We start from the raw sequence: 20,336 nt of genomic DNA, 5'->3' as shown, positions 1-20,336 counted from the left end.
CAGCTCCAGAAGACAAGCAGAGCTAAGTAAGCCGAGCTTCCTGGCAGGTTGGGCCCACGGCATGGGTATGGGGTGCTTGTGAATGTGTGTGGAGAAGCATGGCCTGCCTCTCCTGTTTGCTCCTTTGTGCCCTTCCTCAAGTGGCTTTGGTAAGGCTACGCCTCAAACCAGGCCTCCAGAGCCGGATTCCAGTCAGTGCCGAGCATTTAGCTGGCTTTCAGTCTTGGCAGGCCCAGGCTATGGTTGTGGGGTGCTTGTAAAAGTGTGTGGAGGAGCGCGGCCTGCCTCCCTGTTGGCTTCGGTGAGGCTAGGCCTCAAACCAGTCTTCTGGATATTGCTCCCAGTCAGTGCAGAGCTTTTAGCCAGAGCTTTCAGTCCTGGCAGGCCCATGGCGTGGGTGTTGGTTTTTATTGCCTGCCTGCCTGCCTCTCTGTTTGTGTCCTTCCTGAAGTGGCTTTGGTGGGGCCAGTCCCCAAACCAGGCTTCTGGAGCTGGCTTTTAGCTGGCACTTTCAGTCTAGGCAGGCCCAGGGCATGGATACAGGTGAGGGACAGTGTGGAGAAATAGTTTGCTTCTCCTAAAGTGGTTTGGGTGAGGCCAGTCCCCAAATCAGGCCTCTGAAGCTGGCTCTAGTCATTGTCGAGCTTTTAGCTTGCACTTTGAGGCCCAGAACATGGGTGTGGGGTGTGATTGTGTGTGAAGTGTGGCCTTCCTCTCTTGTTTGTTCATTTGTGCCCTTCCTACAGTGGCTTCAGGGTGGCTAAGCTCTCAATTAAGGGGTCATGTCTGGCTGGCGCCATCTTGGCCACACACATGTTGAATTGTAGGGTCTGGCATCCCTTCTTCATGTTAGAGGGAGGGAATTCTGACCCCCAGGTGATGGTTGTGCCTGAATTCCTGGAGACAGGGGTGAGCACTTCCCTTATAGGTTACTGAACCTGTCAGTCCAGTGCTTGGGAATAGGAGCTTCCTATTATCCTGTCCCCTGACTTTACCTTATTTAGGCCCAGACAAGCACAGGTGCCATTACACCATACCACACATCTCCGTGTTTGCATCCTGTTTGTCTCCTGGCTTATCTCTGGTCAATATGGTGTCCCAAATCAGCTCTTGGAGCTCAGTTGGTTTGTTAGTATAGTTTTTGTTTTTTCTTTCTTCTCTGGCCTGTTTCCTAACAGTGATAAATATATTTGGGGGCAGCAGTCCTTTGTAACAATTGGCTGCCCATAGACTGCTAGCATTCTTATAAAGACTCCAAGATTTGATCCTTCAAAATGTAGTTTCTCTGATAATTTACATTATAACATGCCCAAACCAGGCTTCTGGATTCACCTCCCAGTCACTGCAGAGACTTTAGATGGTGCTTTCAGTCTGAGCAGGCTCAGGGCATGGTTGTGGGAGTATTTGTGAAAGTGTGTGGAGAAGGTCAGCCTGCCTGTCTTGTTTATTCCACATTTTACTTGGCATACCGAGGTATTTTGTCTAGTTTTTGGATCATGCTTTGCCAGCCAGGCAAGCACCTTTATACTGAGTCGTGTCCCATCACTGCCCCCAGGCCTGGTGTGAGATCTGTCCCATTAGGAGCTGGATGGAGGTAGCAGAAGGCAGGAGCAGAAAGTGTGGTCTAAATGGCCTTTTCCTGTTTTTCCTTCCATCAGCCATGCTCTGATCCCACTCAACAGAGGAGAGGCCTAAGTGTTGAGGATTGGAATGGTAGGTGTTGGATCTAGGTGTCCAGTCCAATGTAGGATGCCCTCAGTGGACCCCAACAAATCTTGGTTAGGAGAATATACACCTCAATCTAGGTCTTGCATAGGGCACAGAGGTTAGGGTGGAGGGGATGTGTTGAAAATGTTTTTTCCACATGCCTGTAATCCTATGTACTCAGGAGGCCAAAATCTGTTGATTGTAGTTCGAATCCAGCCTGGTAGGAAAGTTCATGAGGCTCTTTTTTTTTTTTTTTTTTTTTCATGAGGTTCTTTATCACCAATCAACAACAAAAAACGTTTAGTAGAAGCAGAGCTGTGGCTCAAGTGGTAGAGTGCCCATACAAGCCCCAAAAGCCCCAAAAGATTTCATGGGGCTGGGAATGTGGCTTAGTGGTAGGGTGTTCTAGCAGTCATGAAACCCTGTGTTTTATTCTTCCGTACCACATACACAGAAAAAGTAGGAAGTAGGGCTGTGGGTCTAGTGGTAAGAGTATTAGCCTTCAGCAAAAGCTCAGGAACAGTGCCCAGACCCTGAGTTCAAGCTCCATGACTGGCAAAAACAGCTATAACAACAACAAAAAAGATTTTCATTTTATCATCATATTTACAGTTCTTACACACATTTATTTTTTATTTAAAGTATTTTTTTTTTTTGCTGGCTGTGGGGCTTGAACTCTCGGCCTGGTGCTGTCCTTTAGCTCCTCAGCAGAACGCTAGTGCTCTACCAATTGAGCCACAGCGCCACTTCTGGTTTTCTAGTGGGTCACTGGAGATAAGTGTTATGAACTTTCTTGCCTGAGCTGGTTTTGAACCTGGATCCTCTTGTCTCAGCCTCCTGAGTAGCTAGGATGACAGGAGTGAGCCATATTTTATTAGGTATACAAAAGTATTTCACTGTTTCGTGAGTTCCAGTGGTACTGTGTTCCAGGGCCTTCCACAAGTTAGGCAAGTACCTCATCTCTTAGCCCTGGTTATTTTTATGCCGCCTTTGGTTTTCATGATTTCCAGCCTTTTTAGGCATTTTGAAGAGAAAATGCACAGAGTGTCAGAATAAAATGTGTAGAGCCTGGAAGCTTGGAATCCTGAATAGAGGTTCTGGCTCTATAGCCCAAGGTAGAACACTGTGGATGGCCCCGATTATAACCTGCTCTGGAGAACTCATGCCTTGCCCAGGCCCCTGGCCTCTGTTCCTTTCATGTCCATCCTGGGGCCTGGGTTAGGGGTCGGGGTTGGATTGGGTCATGGCGGTTGGATTGGGTCGGGGTGAGGTTTGCGGGGTTGGGGTCAGGGGTCAGGGCGCTGCTGATGCACATGCCTCCCTGCAGGTGCCACCCATGATGTCACCAGCCTGTGCTTATGCCTCAGTTCAAGCCCCTGACCAGCACAGAAAGATTTTTTGGGGTGGGAATGTGGGTTAATGGTAGGATGTCCCCCTAGCATTCATGAAACCCTGCGTTTGATTCCTCAGTACCATATACACAGAAAAAGCAGGAACTGGTGCTGTGGCTCAAGTGTTAGAGTAGTACCCTTGAGCAAAAGAAGCTCAGGGACAGTGCCTAGACCCTGACTTCAAGCTCCAGGATTGGCAAAAAAATTTTTCATTTTTTTATCATATATGTCTTACACACATTTATTTATTTTTTATCCTACATAACTCCATAGTTGTTTATTTTGAAAATAATATTTTCTGAAATATCCTTATAATTTGAGGTGAGCTAATTGATGGTACACCAAAGGTACCTGTTTGCCTGGAAGTTACTAAATGCTGATGAAAGAATAGTTACAAACATATCATTACTGCACACCAACCTAATGGCACTCTGCAATTTTTAAAACTTCATGGCTGGTCAATTTTGATTGGACACTAGAGTTGCATGTGTATGGAAAACATTCTCTCCACTGACTGAAGGTTACTTGCATACAAGTGTACTTCCAATATAGAATTCAATTCTTAAAGTCAAAGTGGCTCAAATTGGAACAAATAAGCTGACCCCCGTGAAATAAACTAAATACAAAGCAACAAGTAATAAGAATACTAAAGATTTATTCCACCAGTCTTCCTCTTATTTTGTGTTTTTTTGTAATTTGAGACATGTTATAGCCCAGGCTGGCCTTGAACTTATGATCCTCCTGCCTCATCCTCCCTAGTGCTGGATTTACAGTCACCACCATTCCTTGCTTCTATCTTAAACATACAAGTGTGCTCTACGAGTAAACTGAGTTAAAACATTTCTGAGAGCAGAGGAGCTGCTATCAGTAGAGCTATTGTGACTCTATAAGAGCCCAGGTCAGCAAGGTACAAGGTAAGCAGGTGTACTGGGCAGTGCTAGTCATGCAACATGCCAAGTAGACCACACTGTCCAGGTCTTCTTGAGCTCAGGTCATTATTACTTCACAGGGTTGTATTTTGTTCTTCCCTGTTTCCTTGTTCCACTGTTTGGTAATCAGGAGAAAATGAGAAGTCATTTAACTTCTTGGTTAAATAAAACTAATTTGTCACCTACAATTATGTTTAAGAGTAAGTCAGCTGAAGAAACAACAGGGGCTGGGGCTAAGGAAAGCTTCTACACTTAGGCACAGGACTAGTGGGTGAGTTGTTGGCTTGGCTGTGGGCAGTGCTAACCTAGTGGGCCTTCTCTAGGAAGGCCTTGCAACACCGGAGGGACTGCTGATAGACCAGCTCGAAGTCGGAGTTGTTTCCATAATAGGGATCTTCAATCATGAGTTGTTTTTGTGGATCATAGCTCCCAAGTAGTTCAATTTTAGCTTTGCAGTTTTTAACTTGATTACTTATTCTTTTCAAATATCTCATATTGCTTTCATCCATAGACAGCATGTATTCGAATGTAGCAAAGTCGTCTTTGGTGACCTGTCTTGCCTTATGGGCTGTGGTAATGTCATGAAATCTTAGGCAGCTCATAGCTCTTGGATCTGGGGCACGACCCACGTTCTAGTCGGAAACAACACCGCTGTCAATGGCCCAATTATCTGAAACATTTTGGTCAGCTACATGTTTTCTGAAAACTGCTTCTGTGATGGGTGACTGGCAAATGTTACGTAGACACACAAATAGTACGGATTTGGGACGCTGTAACGCTATCTGCCTGGGTGGTCGCTGGCGCCTGCACATTTATATTTATTTTTATTTTTTTTATTTTTTATTTTTTGCCAGTCCTGGGGCTTGGACTCAGGGCCTGAGCACTGTCCCTGGCTTCTTTTTGCTCAAGGCTAGCACTCTGCCACTTGAGCCACAGCGCCACTTCTTGCCATTTTCTGTATATGTGGTGCTGGGGAATCGAACCCAGGGCCTCATGTATATGAGGCAGGCACTCTTGCCACTAGGCCATATCCCCAGCCCTGCACATTTATTTTTAAACTTTTATTTATTTAAAATTTTTTTCTTTGCCGAATGTGGGTTGTGAACTCTGTGCCTGGGTTCTGTCCTCAAGGTCTTCAGCTGAAGACTAGTCTGAGCCACAGCACCACTTCTGTTTTCTAGTGGGTCATTGGAGATAACAGTCTTATTAACTTTCCTGCCTGAGCTGGCTTTGAACCTGGATCCTCTGGTCTCAGCCTCCTGAGTAGCTAGGATGACAGGAGTGAGCCACATTTTATTAGGCATGTAAAAGTATTTCACTTTCTTTTTTGTGAGTTCCAGTGGTATTGTGTTCCAGGGCCTTCCACAAGCTAGGCAAGTACCTCAGCTCTTAGCCCTGGTTGTTTTTATGCCGCCTTTGGTTTCCATGATTTCCAGCCTTTGTAGGCATTTTGAAGAGAAAATGCACTGAGTGCACAGAGTGTCAGAATAAAATGTGTAGAGCCTGGAAGCTTGGAATTCTGAATAGAGGTTCTGGGTCTATAGCTCAAGGTAGGACATAGTGGATGGCTCCCATTAAAACCTGGTCTGGTGAACTCATGCCTTGCCCAGGCCCCTGGCCTCTGTTCAAGTCTGCATAAAGTTTTCATTTATACTTTCATATCCATCCTGGGGCCTGGAGAAGGAGGTGAAGGCATGTGTGAGTAAGGGCAGCTTATCTTTTACTGCTTGGTAGGTTGGTGCTGATCAGAACAACTTTAGTGACCCTAGGCCTCTGCCCAAGCCTCTGAGTCTTTGCTATGCATTCAGTTCTGCTTTTGGTCATGTCCTGCTCTGTGATTGTGGGTTAGGGGATGAGGGGCTGTGTGGAAAATATTTTTATTACATAGGTCTTACACACATTTTGTTCAGCATACCAAGGCATTTAAATTTTTTTTTTTGGTGAATTTGAAATTTATTGTGTTTCAGGGCTTCCCACGACCTAGGCAAGCAACTCAACACTGAACCTCACCCCTTTAATATAACCCAGTCATTTCCTTAAGACTGGTTTTATTCAAGTTTTCTAGTAAGGAGCTTCTGTGTGACTTTGTTTTGTTCTTCCCCTGTCACCTGTATAGGATCCCGCTTCCCTGGGGAGTAGTTCCAGCATGGCCATCCTTTGGTTCCTGTTGATTTCTTCTGACTGTAATTACTTTGATGGTAAAATGTGTCTAGTAGCTGAAGAAAACATGGAGAACATATACTTGGAATTTTGAGTGTAGTATCTGGAAGTATGGCCCAATGTAGAAAAGTGGCTTGAATGACATCCCCTCCCCTGAAGAAGTGACACCCATTAAAAAACATTCTGAAGTTGGTGTCACTGTAGGTCAACGTTCTAAGACCCTCTAATCATTGAATCACAATCATATGAGGAGGCATCAGGGAGAAGGTGACAAGGACCTGGTATGCAAAGATGGCCACTGGGTTTAATTTAGTAGCTCAGCAATCAGTGTCACTGGGACTGAAGCACCCAGACCCTGGCTGTCCGTGCTGCAAGGTAGTACTGGGCGATGGAGGGATTTGAAAACTATGCTGAAGTAGTGCCATGGTGTCACCAGGCAAATGGCCTCTCAAACCCTGGGAGCTATCCCTTATGCTCATTTGTGCACAGTTTCAGACATGAATTCCACCTAAGTAGCCACACAGATACTTGGGGCCTCTATTGCTGCTATGAGGCAGGATGCAGAATGAGACTTGGCAAAACACACATTTTAGCCATAAAGCATGCCATGTGGACTGGCTGTTTACTCCTGGTACTTGAACTTGGCCTGAGAGCTGTCCCTGAGCTTCTTTTTGCTTAATGCCAGCACTCTACCACTTTAATGACAGCACCATTTCCGGGCTTTTCTGTTTATGTGGTACTGAGGAGCCGAACTCAAGGCTTCATGCGTGCTAGGCAAGCACTCTACCACTAAGCCACATTCTCAGCCCAAGTCCGGGGTTTTGAGATGACACTTTAGGCACATCTGAGGATCAGACGCTGTCGCCTTTGAAGCAACAGAAGCATGGGCCTCCCTTGATCAACACGAGGGTTGTCTGATGGTAGAGAGTGGGGTGTCCCAGGCATGCACTGAGCACTGTAGACTCAGGCTGGAAAGGCCACCATGATGCTTCGGCTGGATAAGACTGAACCCTGGAGATTAGTAGGTGTTATCAGGGGTGACAGAAAATCCACAAGTCTTTAACAGAAAGTCTTGATAAATTGAAATCTTTTAAAGGAAATCAGTATCAACCTCCTAAGAATCCAAATCTAAGCTGCAAAAATTAATTCCTAAGAGTGTCAATAAATCAAGAATAGAGCCAGGCACCAGTGGCTCACACCAGTAATCCTTGCTACTCAGGAGGCTGAGATCTGAGGATCATGGCTCAAAGCCAGCGCAGGCAGGAATGTCCTTGATTCCCTTATCTCCAATTAAATGCCAGAAAACCAGAAGTGGCACTGGCTCAAGGACAGCCCACGACGGACAACAGCAAAAGAACAGACCACTGAATAACCTGAGAGACACATGGTCCAAACATGTGAACATGGAAGGAGATGCAACTAACTGTTGAATCTCCATAAATTGTATGTCATTGATTGTTCAACAGTGGCCCACATTGACTGTTTGTTCTTTTTCTGATTCATATGTTCAAATCCCTTGTGTTGATGGTGATTCTTAGGGACATTTTTAGTGGTTCATTATTTCTAGGATTGGCTTTATTTTAGTAAGTGTTGGAATGTTACCATGCAGAATACAGTTGATGTTGCATTTTTCTAGACCAGCCGCTTTTATGAATTAGTATGCTGAAGAAAACAGTGGCTTTCTCCTCTCCCCTTTCCCTCTCTTTTCTCCTCCCCTTCTCATTTTTCTTTCTCCAGACGTTGTATTGCTGCAATAGACCAGGCCGGTCTCGAACTTGTAGTCTTCGGCCTCAGCTTCCCAACTGTTGGGGTTAACTGCATTTTCCACCCTACCCGGCTCAAAAACAGATATCTTATGCTGTGACCCATTCGTTCTACCTTTAGGTATTTCTCTAATAGTTGGACTCTGCCCTATGCTCAATGACTCCCTCAGTGCTTCAGTGAGAAGGCACCCAAGACAATATCAGTAGGAACCTGTGGAAATTGTCCGTACATAGTCAGAGTTGGGCTCTGTGGTGCTGTCCCAAGTGCTAGGGCGCCCTCTGCTGTTTACTTGGGAAATGACAGGTGTGACATGTATGTGTGTGGAACAGTGTTTTTTTCCTTAGTTGTGTGTGTGTGTGCGCGCATGTGCGCGCTGTTAATAGGGATTGAATTTAGGACTTGGGTGCTGTTCTTTAGCTTTTCTACTAAAGATTGTGCTGCACTGTTTGAGTTTCAGCCCATATTCTGGCTTCATTTTGTCGTGTGTGTGTGTGTGTGTGTGTGTGTGTGTGTGTGTTATTTTGTCTCTGTGTTTTCCAGCATGAATTTCATCTTTAAAGATCTCTTTACTCTGTTTCTAGAGTATTATTTGGGCAAGCAGGGATGAGGTCAGAGTGAGGGAAGGAAGAAGGCAGGGAGGGAGAGGGAGAGTACAGGTTTTTAATTCGTTTTTGTAGTTTATGAGGGAGCATGAAGCTACAAATAAACTAATGTTGGATGGTAGCTTTTTGTGAAGATAGCACTTGTTGCCTATGAATTCTTGGCCATTGTTTTCCATGGCTGTTTGCCTGCATCCCACTTTAAATTTTTGAAGGAAATACTGGTTGATGAAGTCAGGAGAAGTTTGAATGTTTTAATTTAAATTCATCCTTCACCAAGTAGATTGCTGTAAAGGTCTAACAGACCCATGTCTCTGGAAAACAGAATAATATGTAAACATCAATAAAAACCCAGCCTGTTTATTCTTGTTTTGTTTTGCTCTCTGGTCTTGTCTGTCCTTCTCTCTGTTCTCCCTCCCCTGGCCCCCTTATCTGCCAAGTCTGATTGTGACAGTAATCTGGGATGAATGGAAATTACCATGTGATGCCCCTAGCCGCTGTCCCTAGCAGGTGTCCCCTTAAGCCTGCTTGTGCCAGTGGGTTGATAGTTCTAGGTGCAGGAGAGACCCTGAAGGCTTGTGGAGTGTCCTGCACCAGGCCCTGGGTTGGAGCAAAGGCCTTCTGCTAGGCAGGCAGGGCAGCAGGTGGGGCCTCAGGAAGCTAGAGGTGCAGGGTCAAGGCTTATGGGGTGTCAGAGCACAAGAGAGGCATGGCAAGAGCCAGGAAGCTAGAGGTGCTGGGCTGGAGCTTATGGCCATCACAGCTAGAGAGGGGAGGGGCAAGGGCAAGGAAGCTAGAGGTGCAGGGGCAGGACTTATGGGGCCTTACAGCACAAGAGGGGCAGAGAAAGCAGGAGGAAGTGAGAAGTAAGGGCCGTGGCCCTGGAAGTGGACTGGTTTATTTCGGTTCTGCCTGGGACTAGTAGTCCTGCCAGTAGCCCCCATCTTTGGGTTTGGGGCTATAAAGCTGTCAGGCTCACTGTGGTTTGGTGGTGGGTCTGGGCCTATGTACACCTGTCCTATCAGACACCATACCCTTGTTTGTGTGGGGAAACCTGGAGGAACACTGACCATTCACAGATGCGGCTTGTGTGTGGCGAAGGCCTGACCTAGGTGCACCAAGCTGACTTTGAGGCAACTCTGGAATACAAGTAGAGCTATGTGGCAGTGGGGCTCAGGGCATGGGTGTGGGGAGCTGTGAAAGTGTGTGGAGAAGCATGGCCTGCCTCTCCCGCTTGCTTGTTTGTGCCCTTCCTGATGTGGCTTTGGTGAGGCTATGCCTAAAACCAGGCCTCTGGAGCCGGCCTTGAGTCAGTCCCGAGCTTTTAGTTGGTGCTTTTAGTCTTGGCAGGCCCAGGCCATGGTTGTTGGGTGGGTGTGAGAGTGTGTGGAGAATCGTGGCCTGCCCCTCCTGTTTACTTGTTTGTGCCCTTCCTGAAGTGGCTTCGGTGAGGCTAGGCATCAAACCAGGCCTCCGGAGCCAGCTTGCAGTCAGTGTCTGCCTATCCTTTATCTGGTGGTTTCAGTCTTGGGAGGCCCAGGCTGTGGTTGTGTGGTGTTTGTGAAATTGTGTAGAGGAGCGCATCCTGCCTCTCCTGATTGCTCATTTGTGCCCTTCCTGAAGTGGCTTAGGTGAGGCTAGGCCTCAAACCAGGCCTCTGGAGCCGGCTTCGAGTCAGTGCAGAGATTTTAGCTGGTGCTTTTAGTCTTGGCAGGCCCAGGCCACGGTTGTGGGGTGGGTGTGAAAGTGTGAGGAGGAGTGCGGCCTCTCCTTCCTGTTTGCTTGTTTGTGCCCTTCCTGAAGTGGCTTTGGTTGAGGCTAGGCCTCAAAGCAGGCCTCTGGAGCTGGCTTCTTCAGTGCCCATCCTTTTAGCTGTGGTTTTCTGTCTTGGCAGGCCCAGGCAATGGTTGAGGCTGGCTGTGAAAGTGGGTAGAGGAGTTGTGCCTGAGGTGCAGGGGTGAGGCTTGTGGGTCATCACTGCAGGAGAGGGGAGGGGTGAGGGCAAGGAAATGAGAAGTGAAAGGACTGGGCTTATGGGGCAACATGGAAGGAGAAGGGAGAGGCAAGGGGAGGAAGTGAGAGGTCAAGGGGTGTGGCTTGGGTGCTGGATTGGTTTAGGTCCCTTCTGCCTGGAACAAACAGACATGCCAGGAGGCTAGGAAGAGCTCCTTTCTCTGCGGGTCCTCTAGTTGGGTCAGGCCTACAAAGCTGGTCAGGCTCACTGTGGTTTGCTGATGGGTTGGCCTTCGTACACCTGTCCTATCAGGCATCAGCCGCTTTTCTGTGTGGGGAAGCCTGGAGGACTGCGTGTGCAGATGCTGCTTGTGTGTGGAAAAGGCTGGACCCAGGTCCACCAAGGCAGCTCCAGAAGACAAGCAGAGCTAAGTAAGCCGAGCTTCCTGGCAGGTTGGGCCCACGGCATGGGTATGGGGTGCTTGTGAATGTGTGTGGAGAAGCATGGCCTGCCTCTCCTGTTTGCTCCTTTGTGCCCTTCCTCAAGTGGCTTTGGTAAGGCTACGCCTCAAACCAGGCCTCCAGAGCCGGATTCCAGTCAGTGCCGAGCATTTAGCTGGCTTTCAGTCTTGGCAGGCCCAGGCTATGGTTGTGGGGTGCTTGTAAAAGTGTGTGGAGGAGCGCGGCCTGCCTCCCTGTTGGCTTCGGTGAGGCTAGGCCTCAAACCAGTCTTCTGGATATTGCTCCCAGTCAGTGCAGAGCTTTTAGCCAGAGCTTTCAGTCCTGGCAGGCCCATGGCGTGGGTGTTGGTTTTTATTGCCTGCCTGCCTGCCTCTCTGTTTGTGTCCTTCCTGAAGTGGCTTTGGTGGGGCCAGTCCCCAAACCAGGCTTCTGGAGCTGGCTTTTAGCTGGCACTTTCAGTCTAGGCAGGCCCAGGGCATGGATACAGGTGAGGGACAGTGTGGAGAAATAGTTTGCTTCTCCTAAAGTGGTTTGGGTGAGGCCAGTCCCCAAATCAGGCCTCTGAAGCTGGCTCTAGTCATTGTCGAGCTTTTAGCTTGCACTTTGAGGCCCAGAACATGGGTGTGGGGTGTGATTGTGTGTGAAGTGTGGCCTTCCTCTCTTGTTTGTTCATTTGTGCCCTTCCTACAGTGGCTTCAGGGTGGCTAAGCTCTCAATTAAGGGGGTCATGTCTGGCTGGCGCCATCTTGGCCACACACATGTTGAATTGTAGGGTCTGGCATCTCTTCTTCATGTTAGAGGGAGGGAATTCTGACCCCCAGGTGATGGTTGTGCCTGAATTCCTGGAGACAAGGGTGAGCACTTCCCTTATAGGTTACTGAACCTGTCAGTCCAGTGCTTGGGAATAGGAGCTTCCTATTACCCTGTCCCCTGACTTTACCTTATTTAGGCCCAGACAGGCACTGGTGCTATTACACCATACCACACATCTCCGTGTTGAATCCTGTGTCCTGTCTCCTGGCTTATCTCTGGTCAATATGGTGTCCCAAATCTGCTCTTGGAGCTCAGTTGGTTTGTTAGTATAGTTTTTGTTTTTTCTTTCCTCTCTGGCCTGTTTCCTAACAGTGATAAATATATTTGTGGGCAGCAGGCCTTTGTAACTATTGGCTGCCCATAGACTGCTAGCATTCTTATAAAGACTCCAAGATTTGATCCTTCAAAATGTGGTTTCTCTGATAATTTACATTATAACATGCCTGAACCAGGCTTCTGGATCCAACTCCCAGTCACTGCAGAGACTTTAGATGGTGATTCCAGTCTAGGCAGGCTCAGGGCATGTTTGTGTGAGTATTTGTGAAAGTGTGTGGAGAAGGTCAGCCTGCCTCTCTTGTTTATTCTACATTTTACTTGGCATACCAAGGTATTTTGTCTAGTTTTTGGATCATGCTTTGCCAGCCAGGCAAGCACATTTATATTGAGTCGTGTCCCCTGGTGGTCTCAGTGGACCATCACTGCCCCCATGCCTGGCGTGAGATCTGTCCCATTAGGAGCTGGATGGAGGTAGCAGAAGACAGGAGCAGAAAGTGTGTTCTAAATGGCCTTTTCCTGTTTTTCCTTCCATCAGCCATGGCTCTGATCCCACTGAACAGAGGAGAGGCCTAAGTGCTGAGGATTGGAATGGTAGGTGTTGCATCTAGGTGTCCAGTCCAATGTAGGATGGGCTCAGTGGACCTCAACAAATCTTGGTTATTAGAACATCAACCCCAAGACCCCCAGGTCTTGCATAGGGCACAGAGGTTAGGGTGGAGGGGATGTGTGGAAAATGTTTTTTCCAGATGCCTGTAATCCTATGTACTCAGGAGGCCAAGCTTTCTTGATTGCAGTTCGAAACCAGCCCTGGTAGGAAAGTCCATGAGGTTCTTTACCACCAATAACAACAACAAACCTCTAGTAGAAGCAGAGCTGTGTCTCAGTGGTAGAGTGCTCATGCCTGAGTTCAAGCCCCTGCCCAGCACAAAAAGATTTTTTTGGGGTGGGAATGTGGCTTAGTGGTAGGGTGCTCCCCTAGCATTCATGAAACCCTCTGTTTGATTCCTTAGTACCACATACACAGAAAAAGCAGGAAGTGGTGTTGTGGCTCAAGTGGTAGAGTACTACCCTTGAGCAAACGAAGCTCAGGGACAGTGCCTAGACCCTGACTTCAAGCTCCAGGATTGACAAGAAAAAGATTTTCATTTTTATCATATAAGTCTTACACACATCTATCTATCTATTTATTTATTTATTTTTTGGACCAGTCCTGGGCCTTGGACTCAGGGCCTGAGCACTGTCCCTGGCTTCTTCTTGCTCAAGGCTAGCACTCTGCCACTTGAGCCACAGCGCCACTTCTGGCCATTTTCTGTATATGTGGTGCTGGGGAATCGAACCTAGGGCCTCATGTATACGAGGCAAGCACTCTTGCCACTAGGCCATATCCCCAGCCCCACACACATTTATTTTTAAACTTTTATTTATTTAAAATTTTTTTCTTTGCCGGATGTGGGGCCTGAAATTTGTGCCTGGGTTCTGTCCTTGAGGTCTTCAGTTGAAGACTCGTGCTCTACCACCTGAGCCACAGCGCCAATTCTGGTTTTCTAGTGTGGCATTGGAGATAACAGCCTTATGAACTTTCCTGCCTGAGCTGGCTTTGAACCTGGATCCTCTTGTCTCAGCCTCCTGAGTAGCTAGCATGACAGGAGTGAGCCACATTTTATTAGGCACACAAAAGTATTTAATTTTCTTTTTAGTGATTTCCAGTGGTATTGTGTTCCAGGGCCTTGCACAAGCTAGGCAAGTACCACAGCTCTTAGCCCTGGTTGTTTTTATGCCGCCTTTGGTTTTCATGATTTCTAGCGTTTGTAGGCATTTTGGAGAGAAAATGCACAGAGTTTCTGGGTAAAATGTGTAGAGCCTGGAAGCTTGGAATCATGAATAGAGGTTCTGGCTCTATAGCTCAAGGTAGAACAGTGTGGATGGACCCCATTAGAACCTTCTCTGGAGAACTCATGCCTTACCCAGGCCCCTGGCCTCTTCGTTTCATGTCCTTCCTGGGACCTGGGTCAGGGGTCAGGGTTGGATTGGGTTGCGGCGAGGGTGGTGGGGTTGTCTTAGGGGTCAGGGCACTGCTAGCACGTCGCTGATATACAGGCCTCCCGCACATGCCACCCATGGCGTCACCATCCCCTTCCATCACGCGCGAGCACTGGCTCCAGGTGGATTGGTGCCTTGCATGTGGGAGCCCTGAGTCCCATCCTCCCATCCCCATACAAGCATGCACACTGTAAGGCCAGAGAAGAGCTGCGGCTCAGCGGTGGGGTGGGGACAGTGAAGGCCTGGTCTGAACGCCAGGCCTGGTGTGAGGGCAAGGCCCCACGGGGTAAGGGCCCAGCCCGAACTGGTGGCCCTGAGGGCAATGGCTTTGGCTATGTCGAGGACAAGTGCATTTACACAGGTCAAGGGTCGACAGTCCTAGCCCCAAATGTGGAGATCCTCACCCCTGACCGTGTCTGGGCCCCGCCCCACAGTGCCCACACAGCCCCGCCCCTGGTGGCTTTGTGGCCCCTTCCCATGCCATCGCCACGGCCCCGCCCCTGGTGGTGTCACAGCCCTGCCCTATGCCTTCCACAAGGCCCCGGCCCTCTGCAGAGCCTGGGAAGAGGCCCCGCCCCATGTTGAGAGGACCAGAACCTCTGGCTCCACCCTGGGAGGGCGGGACTTCCGGGAAAGGAAGCCGAGGTGCCAGAAAGCCACAGCCAGGAGTGACTTGTGCAGGTGAGCTGCCACAGGCGTGATCCACAGGCCCGCAGGCAGGAGGAGAGCGGTGCCCCGGGCCTGAGGAAGGAGGACAGGAAGTGAGTAGGGACCTGAGGACGGAGGAGGCCTGAGCCCCTGGCCTGTGGAGAATGGAGGCCAGGCGGCCTAGCTGTTGGTGGAAGGAGAGCCAAGGTCTGAGGAGCCCAGGTCCGCGGAGAGCAGCCTGGGAGCACTGCGCCTGCTGACCTGGCAGCGACTCAGGGAGACCATCTGAGCACAGCCAAAGAAGAGGAGCCTCCTGTCAGGCCCAAACCAGGCTTCTGGCTCCAGCTCCCAGTCACTGCAGAGACTTTAGATGGTGCTTTCAGTCTAGGCAGGCACAGGGCATGGTTGTGGGGGTATTTGTGAAAGTGTGTGGAGAAGTTCAGCCTGCCTCTCTTGTTTATTCCACATTTTACTTGGCGTACCAAGGTATTTTGTCTAGTTTTTGTAGCATGCCTTGCCAGCCAGGCAAGCACCTTTATACTGAGTCGTGTCCCGTGGTGGTCTCAGTGGACCATCACTGCCTCCAGGCCTGGCCTGAGATGTCCCATTAGGAGCTGGATGGAGGTAGCAGAAGACAGGAGCGGAAAGTGTGGTCTAAATGGCCTTTTCCTGTTTTTCCTTCTATCAGCCATGGCTCTGATCCCACTGAACAGAGGAGAGGCCTAAGTGCTGAGGATTGGAATGGTAGGTGTTGGATGTAGGTGTCCAGTCCAATGTAGCAAGGCCCCGTGGGGTGAGCACCCGGCCCTAACACGCGGCCCTGAGGGCAATGGTTTTGGGGATGGTGAGGACAAGTGTATTTGCACAGGTCAAGGGTCGACAGTCCTAGCCCCAAATGTGGAGATCCTCACCCCTGACAGTGTCTGTGCCCCGCCCCACAGTGCCCACACAGCCCCGCCCCAATGCAGAGCTTGGGAGAGGCCCCGCCCCACGTGTAGGGGACCTGAACCTCTGCCTCTACCCTGCTAGAGCGGGACTTCCTGGGAAAGGGACCTGAGGCTCAGGAACGCCGCAGCCTCGAGAGCCTAGTGCTGCATGCTGGACTCGCAGACCTGCGGGCTAGAGGAGAGCAGGGCCGGGCTTGAGGACGGAGGACAAGAGGAGAGCAGGGGCCTGCGTACAGAGGAGGCCAGAGCTCCAGGCCTGTGGACAATGGAGGCTGGTCAGCCGAGCTGTGGGTGGGAGGAGAGCCGAAGTCAGCAGAGCCAAGGCCCATGGACAGCGGCCTGGAGCACCTCCTGCCGACCTTGAGGCGACTCTGGGAGACTATCCAAGCGCAGCCAACTAAGCAGAGCATCCTGTCAGGTGCGGCCCGGGGCATGGGCATGGGGTGGGTGTGACAGTGTGTGTTGAGGAGCATGGCCCGCCTCCCTGCTTGCTTGCTTGTGCTCTTCTTGTGGTGGCTTCAGGGTGCCCAAGCCCTGCAGGAGGGAAGTCAGGTCTGACCGGCGCCATCTTGGTCACACACGTGTAATTATAGGGTCTGGCATCTTGTCTTCATAGTAGAGGGAGGGAATTCTGACCTCCAGGTGATGGTTGTGCCTTAATTCCTGGAGACAGGGGTGAGCACTTCCCTTATAGGTGACTGAACCTGTCAGTCCAGGGCTTGGGAATAGGAGCTTCCTATTACCCTGTCCCCTGACTTTACCTTATTTAGGCCCAGACAAGCACAGGTGCCATTACACCATACCACACATCTCCGTGTTTGCATCCTGTGTTGTCTCCTGGCTTATCTCTGGTCAATATGGTGTCCCAAATCAGCGCTTGGAGCTCAGTTGGTTTGTTAGTATAGTTTTTGTTTTTTCTTTCTTCTCTGGCCTGTTTCCTAACAGTGTTTAATATATTTGGGGGCAGCAGGCCTTTGTAACAATTGGCTGCCTATAGACTGCTAGCATTTTAATAGACTGCAAGATTGGATCCTTCAAAATGTGGTTTCTCTGATCATTTATATTATAACAGGCCCAAACCAGGCTTCTAGATCCAGCTCCCAGTCACTGCAGAGACTTTAGATGGTGTTTTAAGTCTGGGCAGGCTCAGGACATGGTTGTGGGGGTATTTGTGAAAGTGTGTGGAGAAGTTCAGTCTGCCTGTCTTGTTTATTCCACATTGTACTTGGCATACCAAGGTATTTTGTCTAGTTTTTGGAGCATGCCTCACCAGCCAGGCAACCACCTTTATACTGACTCGTGTCCCATCACTGCCCCCAGGCCTGGCCTGAGACTTGTCCCATTAGGAAGTGGAGGGAGGTAGCAGAAGGCAGGAGCAGAAAGTGTGGTCTAAATGGCCTTTTCCTGTTTTTCCTTCCATCAGCCATGCTCTGATCCCACTGAACAGAGGAGAGGCCTAAGTGTTGAGCATTGCAATGGTAGGTGTTGGATCTAGGTGTCCAGTCCAATGTAGGATGGGCTCAGTGGACCCCAACAAATCTTGGTTAGGAGAATATACACCTCAATCTAGGTCTTGCATAGGACACAGAGGTTAGGGTGGAGGGGATGTGTGGAAAATGTTTTTTCCAGATGCCTGTAATCCTATGTACTCAGGAGGCCAAGATCTGTTGATTGCAGTAGGAAAGTCCACGAGGCTCCTTATCACCAATCAACAACAACAAAAAATCTCTAGTAGAAGCAGAGCTGTGTCTCAAGTGGTAGAGTGCTCATGCCTGAGTTCAAGCCCCAGGACCAGCTCAAAAAGATTTTTGGGGGTGGGAATGTGGCTTAGTGGTAGGGTGCTCACCTAGCATTCATGAAACCCTACGTTTGATTCCTCAGTACCACATACACAGAAAAAGCAGGAAGTGGTGTTGTGGCTCAAGTGGTAGAGTACTACCCTTGAGCAAAAGAAGCTCAGGGACAGTGCCTAGACCCTTATTTCAAGCTGTAGGATTTTCAAAAAAAAGATTTTCATTTTTATCATATAGGTCTTACACACGTTTATTTATTTTTTATCTTATATAACTCCATAGTGGTTTATTTTGTAAATAGTATTTTCTGAAATATCCTTATAATTTGAGGTGAGCTAATTGATGGTATACCAGTATTACCTGTTTGTCTGGAATTTCTAAATGCTGCTGAAAGAATAGTTACTAACACATTATTATAGCACACAAACCTAATGGCACCCTGTAAATTTTTTTTAAGAAAATGACTCTTTCATTATTATTTTAGAAAGGCTACCATATCCATATACTAATATATCTTCAACTTTAAGGTAAATAGTTTAAAAAATATAAAAATGTAAGTACGCTGAAGAGTAACTGCTATTAAACAGTTCTGAACAGGCAGAAAATGTATACTTTCCTTTTATAGAAAATGTTAAATCTCTAATAGCAGCATTTTATATAAAAGCTGTCTTTGAAAACCCAGATTTTTGTATACACAAAACATTTTTTTTTCTTTTCCCTGTACAATATAACAATGTTTACACTGGAGAAAAGGTTTCTTCACAATATTTTTCCCATCACAGGTGGCAGTCAGCTCGAGTGTTATCAGTGGGCCCTGAGCTCAAGCTTCTCAGCACAGCCTTCAGTCCAACATCATGGCATTGATGACATTCAGATCTTTCATGTATGGATAGGCCACCAAGATCTGGTCGATTTTCCGCCTCTGCTTGGAGTCAGGGAAGATCTTTAGCAGGGCCTCCCTCAGCTCTCTGGTTTCAGCAGAAGATCTCTGTGCTTGCATGGGCAGGTTGTGCTGCACAGTGGGAAGGTTTGGTAGGAGGGGGAAGTGAGACTGCTGAGAGAGCCAGGGGCTAGAAGAGGCTCCCTGAATCTGGGGCAGAGGTTGGTGACTGCACCCTGCAATTTTTAAAACTTCATGACTGGTCAAATTTGGTTGGACACTTGAGTTGATGTGTATGAAAAACATTCTCTCTACTGACGGAAGGTAACCTGCATACAAGTGCACTTTCAATATAGAATTCAATTCTTTTTTTGGCCAGTCCTGGGCCTTGGACTCAGGGCCTGAGTACTGTTCCTGGCTTCCTTTTGCTCAAGGCTAGCACTCTGCCACTTGAGCCACAGCGCCACTTCTGGCCGTTTTCTGTATATGTGGTACTGGGGAATCGAACCCAGAGCCTCATGTATACAAGGCAAGCTCTCTTGCCACTAGGCCATATCCCCAGCCCCTAGAATTCTATTCTTAAAGGTAAAGTGGCTTAAATTGGAGCAAATAATCTGACTCCCATGAAATAAACTAAATACAAAGCAACAAGTAGTAAGAATATTAAAGATTTATTCCACCCGTCTTCCTCTTATTTTGTGTTTTTATTTTGTATTTTGAGGCATGTTATAACCCAGGCTGGCCTTCTGCTTCAGCCTCCCTAGTGCTGGATTTACAGGCACCACCATTCCTTGCTTCTATCTGAAACATACAAGTGTGCTCCATGAGTAAACTGAGTTAAAACGTTTCTGAGAGCGGAGGAGCTGCTATCAGTAGAGCTATTGTGACTCTATAAGAGCCCAGGTCAGCAAGGTACAAGGTAAGCAGTAGCACTGGGCAGTGCTAGGCATTCAACATGCCAGGTAGACCATACTGTCCAGGTCTTCCTGAGCTCAGGTCATTATTACTTCACAGGGTTGTATTTTGTTCTTCCCTATTTCCTTGTTCCACTGTTTGGTAATCAGGGGAAAATGAGAAGTCATTTAACTTCTTGGTTAAATAAAACTAATTTGTCACCAGACTTATGTTTAAGAGTAAGTCAGCTGAAGAAACAACCGTGGCTGGGGCTAAGGAAAGCTTCTACACTTAGGCACAGGACTAGTGGGTGAGTTGTTGGCTTGGCTGTGGGCATTGCTAACCTAGTGGGCCTTCTCTAGGAAGGCCTTGCAACACCGGAGGCACTGCTGATAGACCAGCTCGAAGTCGGAGTCGTTTCCATAATAGGGATCTTCAATCATGAGTTGTTTTTGTGGATCATAGCTCCCAAGTAGTTCAATTTTAGCTTTGCAGTTTTTAACTTGATTACTTCGTCTTTGGTGACCTGTCTTGCCTTATGGGCTGTGCTAATGTCATGATTTGTTAGGCAGCTCATAGCTCTTGGATCTTGGGCACGACCCACGTTCCAGTCGGAAACAGCACTGCTGCCAATGGCCCAATTATCTGTAACATTTTGGTCTGCTACAAGTTTTCTGAAAACTGCTTCTACGATGGGTGACTGGCAAATGTTACATAGACACACGAATATTACGGATTTTGGACTCTGTTCTGCTATTTTCCTGTGTGGTCGCTGGCTCCTACACATGTATTTTTAAACTTTAATTTATTTAAAATTTTTTTTCTTTGCCGAATGTGGGGTATGAATTCTGTGCCTGGGTTCTGTCCTTGAGGTCTTCGGTTGAAGTCTAGTGCTCTACCACCTGAGCCACAGCACCACTTCTGGTTTTCTAGTGGGTCGTTGGAGATACAGTTTTATGAACTTTCCTGCCTGAGCTGGCTTTGAACCTGGATCCTCTGGTCTCAGCCTCCTGAGTAGCTAGCATGACAGGAGTGAGCCACATTTTATTAGGCCTACAAAACTCTTTCACTTTCTTTTTA

The 20,336-nt window shown here is 48.1% G+C and overlaps 1 protein-coding gene across 1 annotated transcript; it reads right to left on the bottom strand.

Annotated features, from left to right (window-relative positions):
- Window positions 1–4,332: 4,332 nt before the first annotated feature.
- On the bottom strand, window positions 4,333–20,043 carry LOC125344973 (low molecular weight phosphotyrosine protein phosphatase-like). The gene is made up of 2 exons (XM_048337241.1): window positions 19,783–20,043; window positions 4,333–4,578 (listed from the first exon to the last, which is right to left on the bottom strand). The coding sequence occupies exons 1-2, from the start codon at window positions 20,041–20,043 to the stop codon at window positions 4,333–4,335; spliced, it is 507 nt and encodes a 168-aa protein (XP_048193198.1).
- Window positions 20,044–20,336: the final 293 nt, after the last annotated feature.

The sequence above is a fragment of the Perognathus longimembris genome, unplaced genomic scaffold, assembly GCF_023159225.1.
Source record: "Perognathus longimembris pacificus isolate PPM17 unplaced genomic scaffold, ASM2315922v1 HiC_scaffold_4974, whole genome shotgun sequence".
Lineage (NCBI taxonomy): Eukaryota > Metazoa > Chordata > Mammalia > Rodentia > Heteromyidae > Perognathus > Perognathus longimembris.
Note: the sequence above shows the minus strand (reverse complement) of the source record. Positions and strands in the feature narration are given on the sequence as shown.

Bases quoted from the DNA above. Each gene is read 5' to 3' on its own strand.
- LOC125344973 (XM_048337241.1), bottom strand. From the start codon at position 20,043: ATGTGTAGGAGCCAGCGACCACACAGGAAAATAGCAGAACAGAGTCCA. The intron at 4,579-19,782 runs GTCACCAAAGAC...AAGGCAAGACAG, and splicing joins CAGCCCATAAGGCAAGACAG to GTCACCAAAGACGACTTTGC.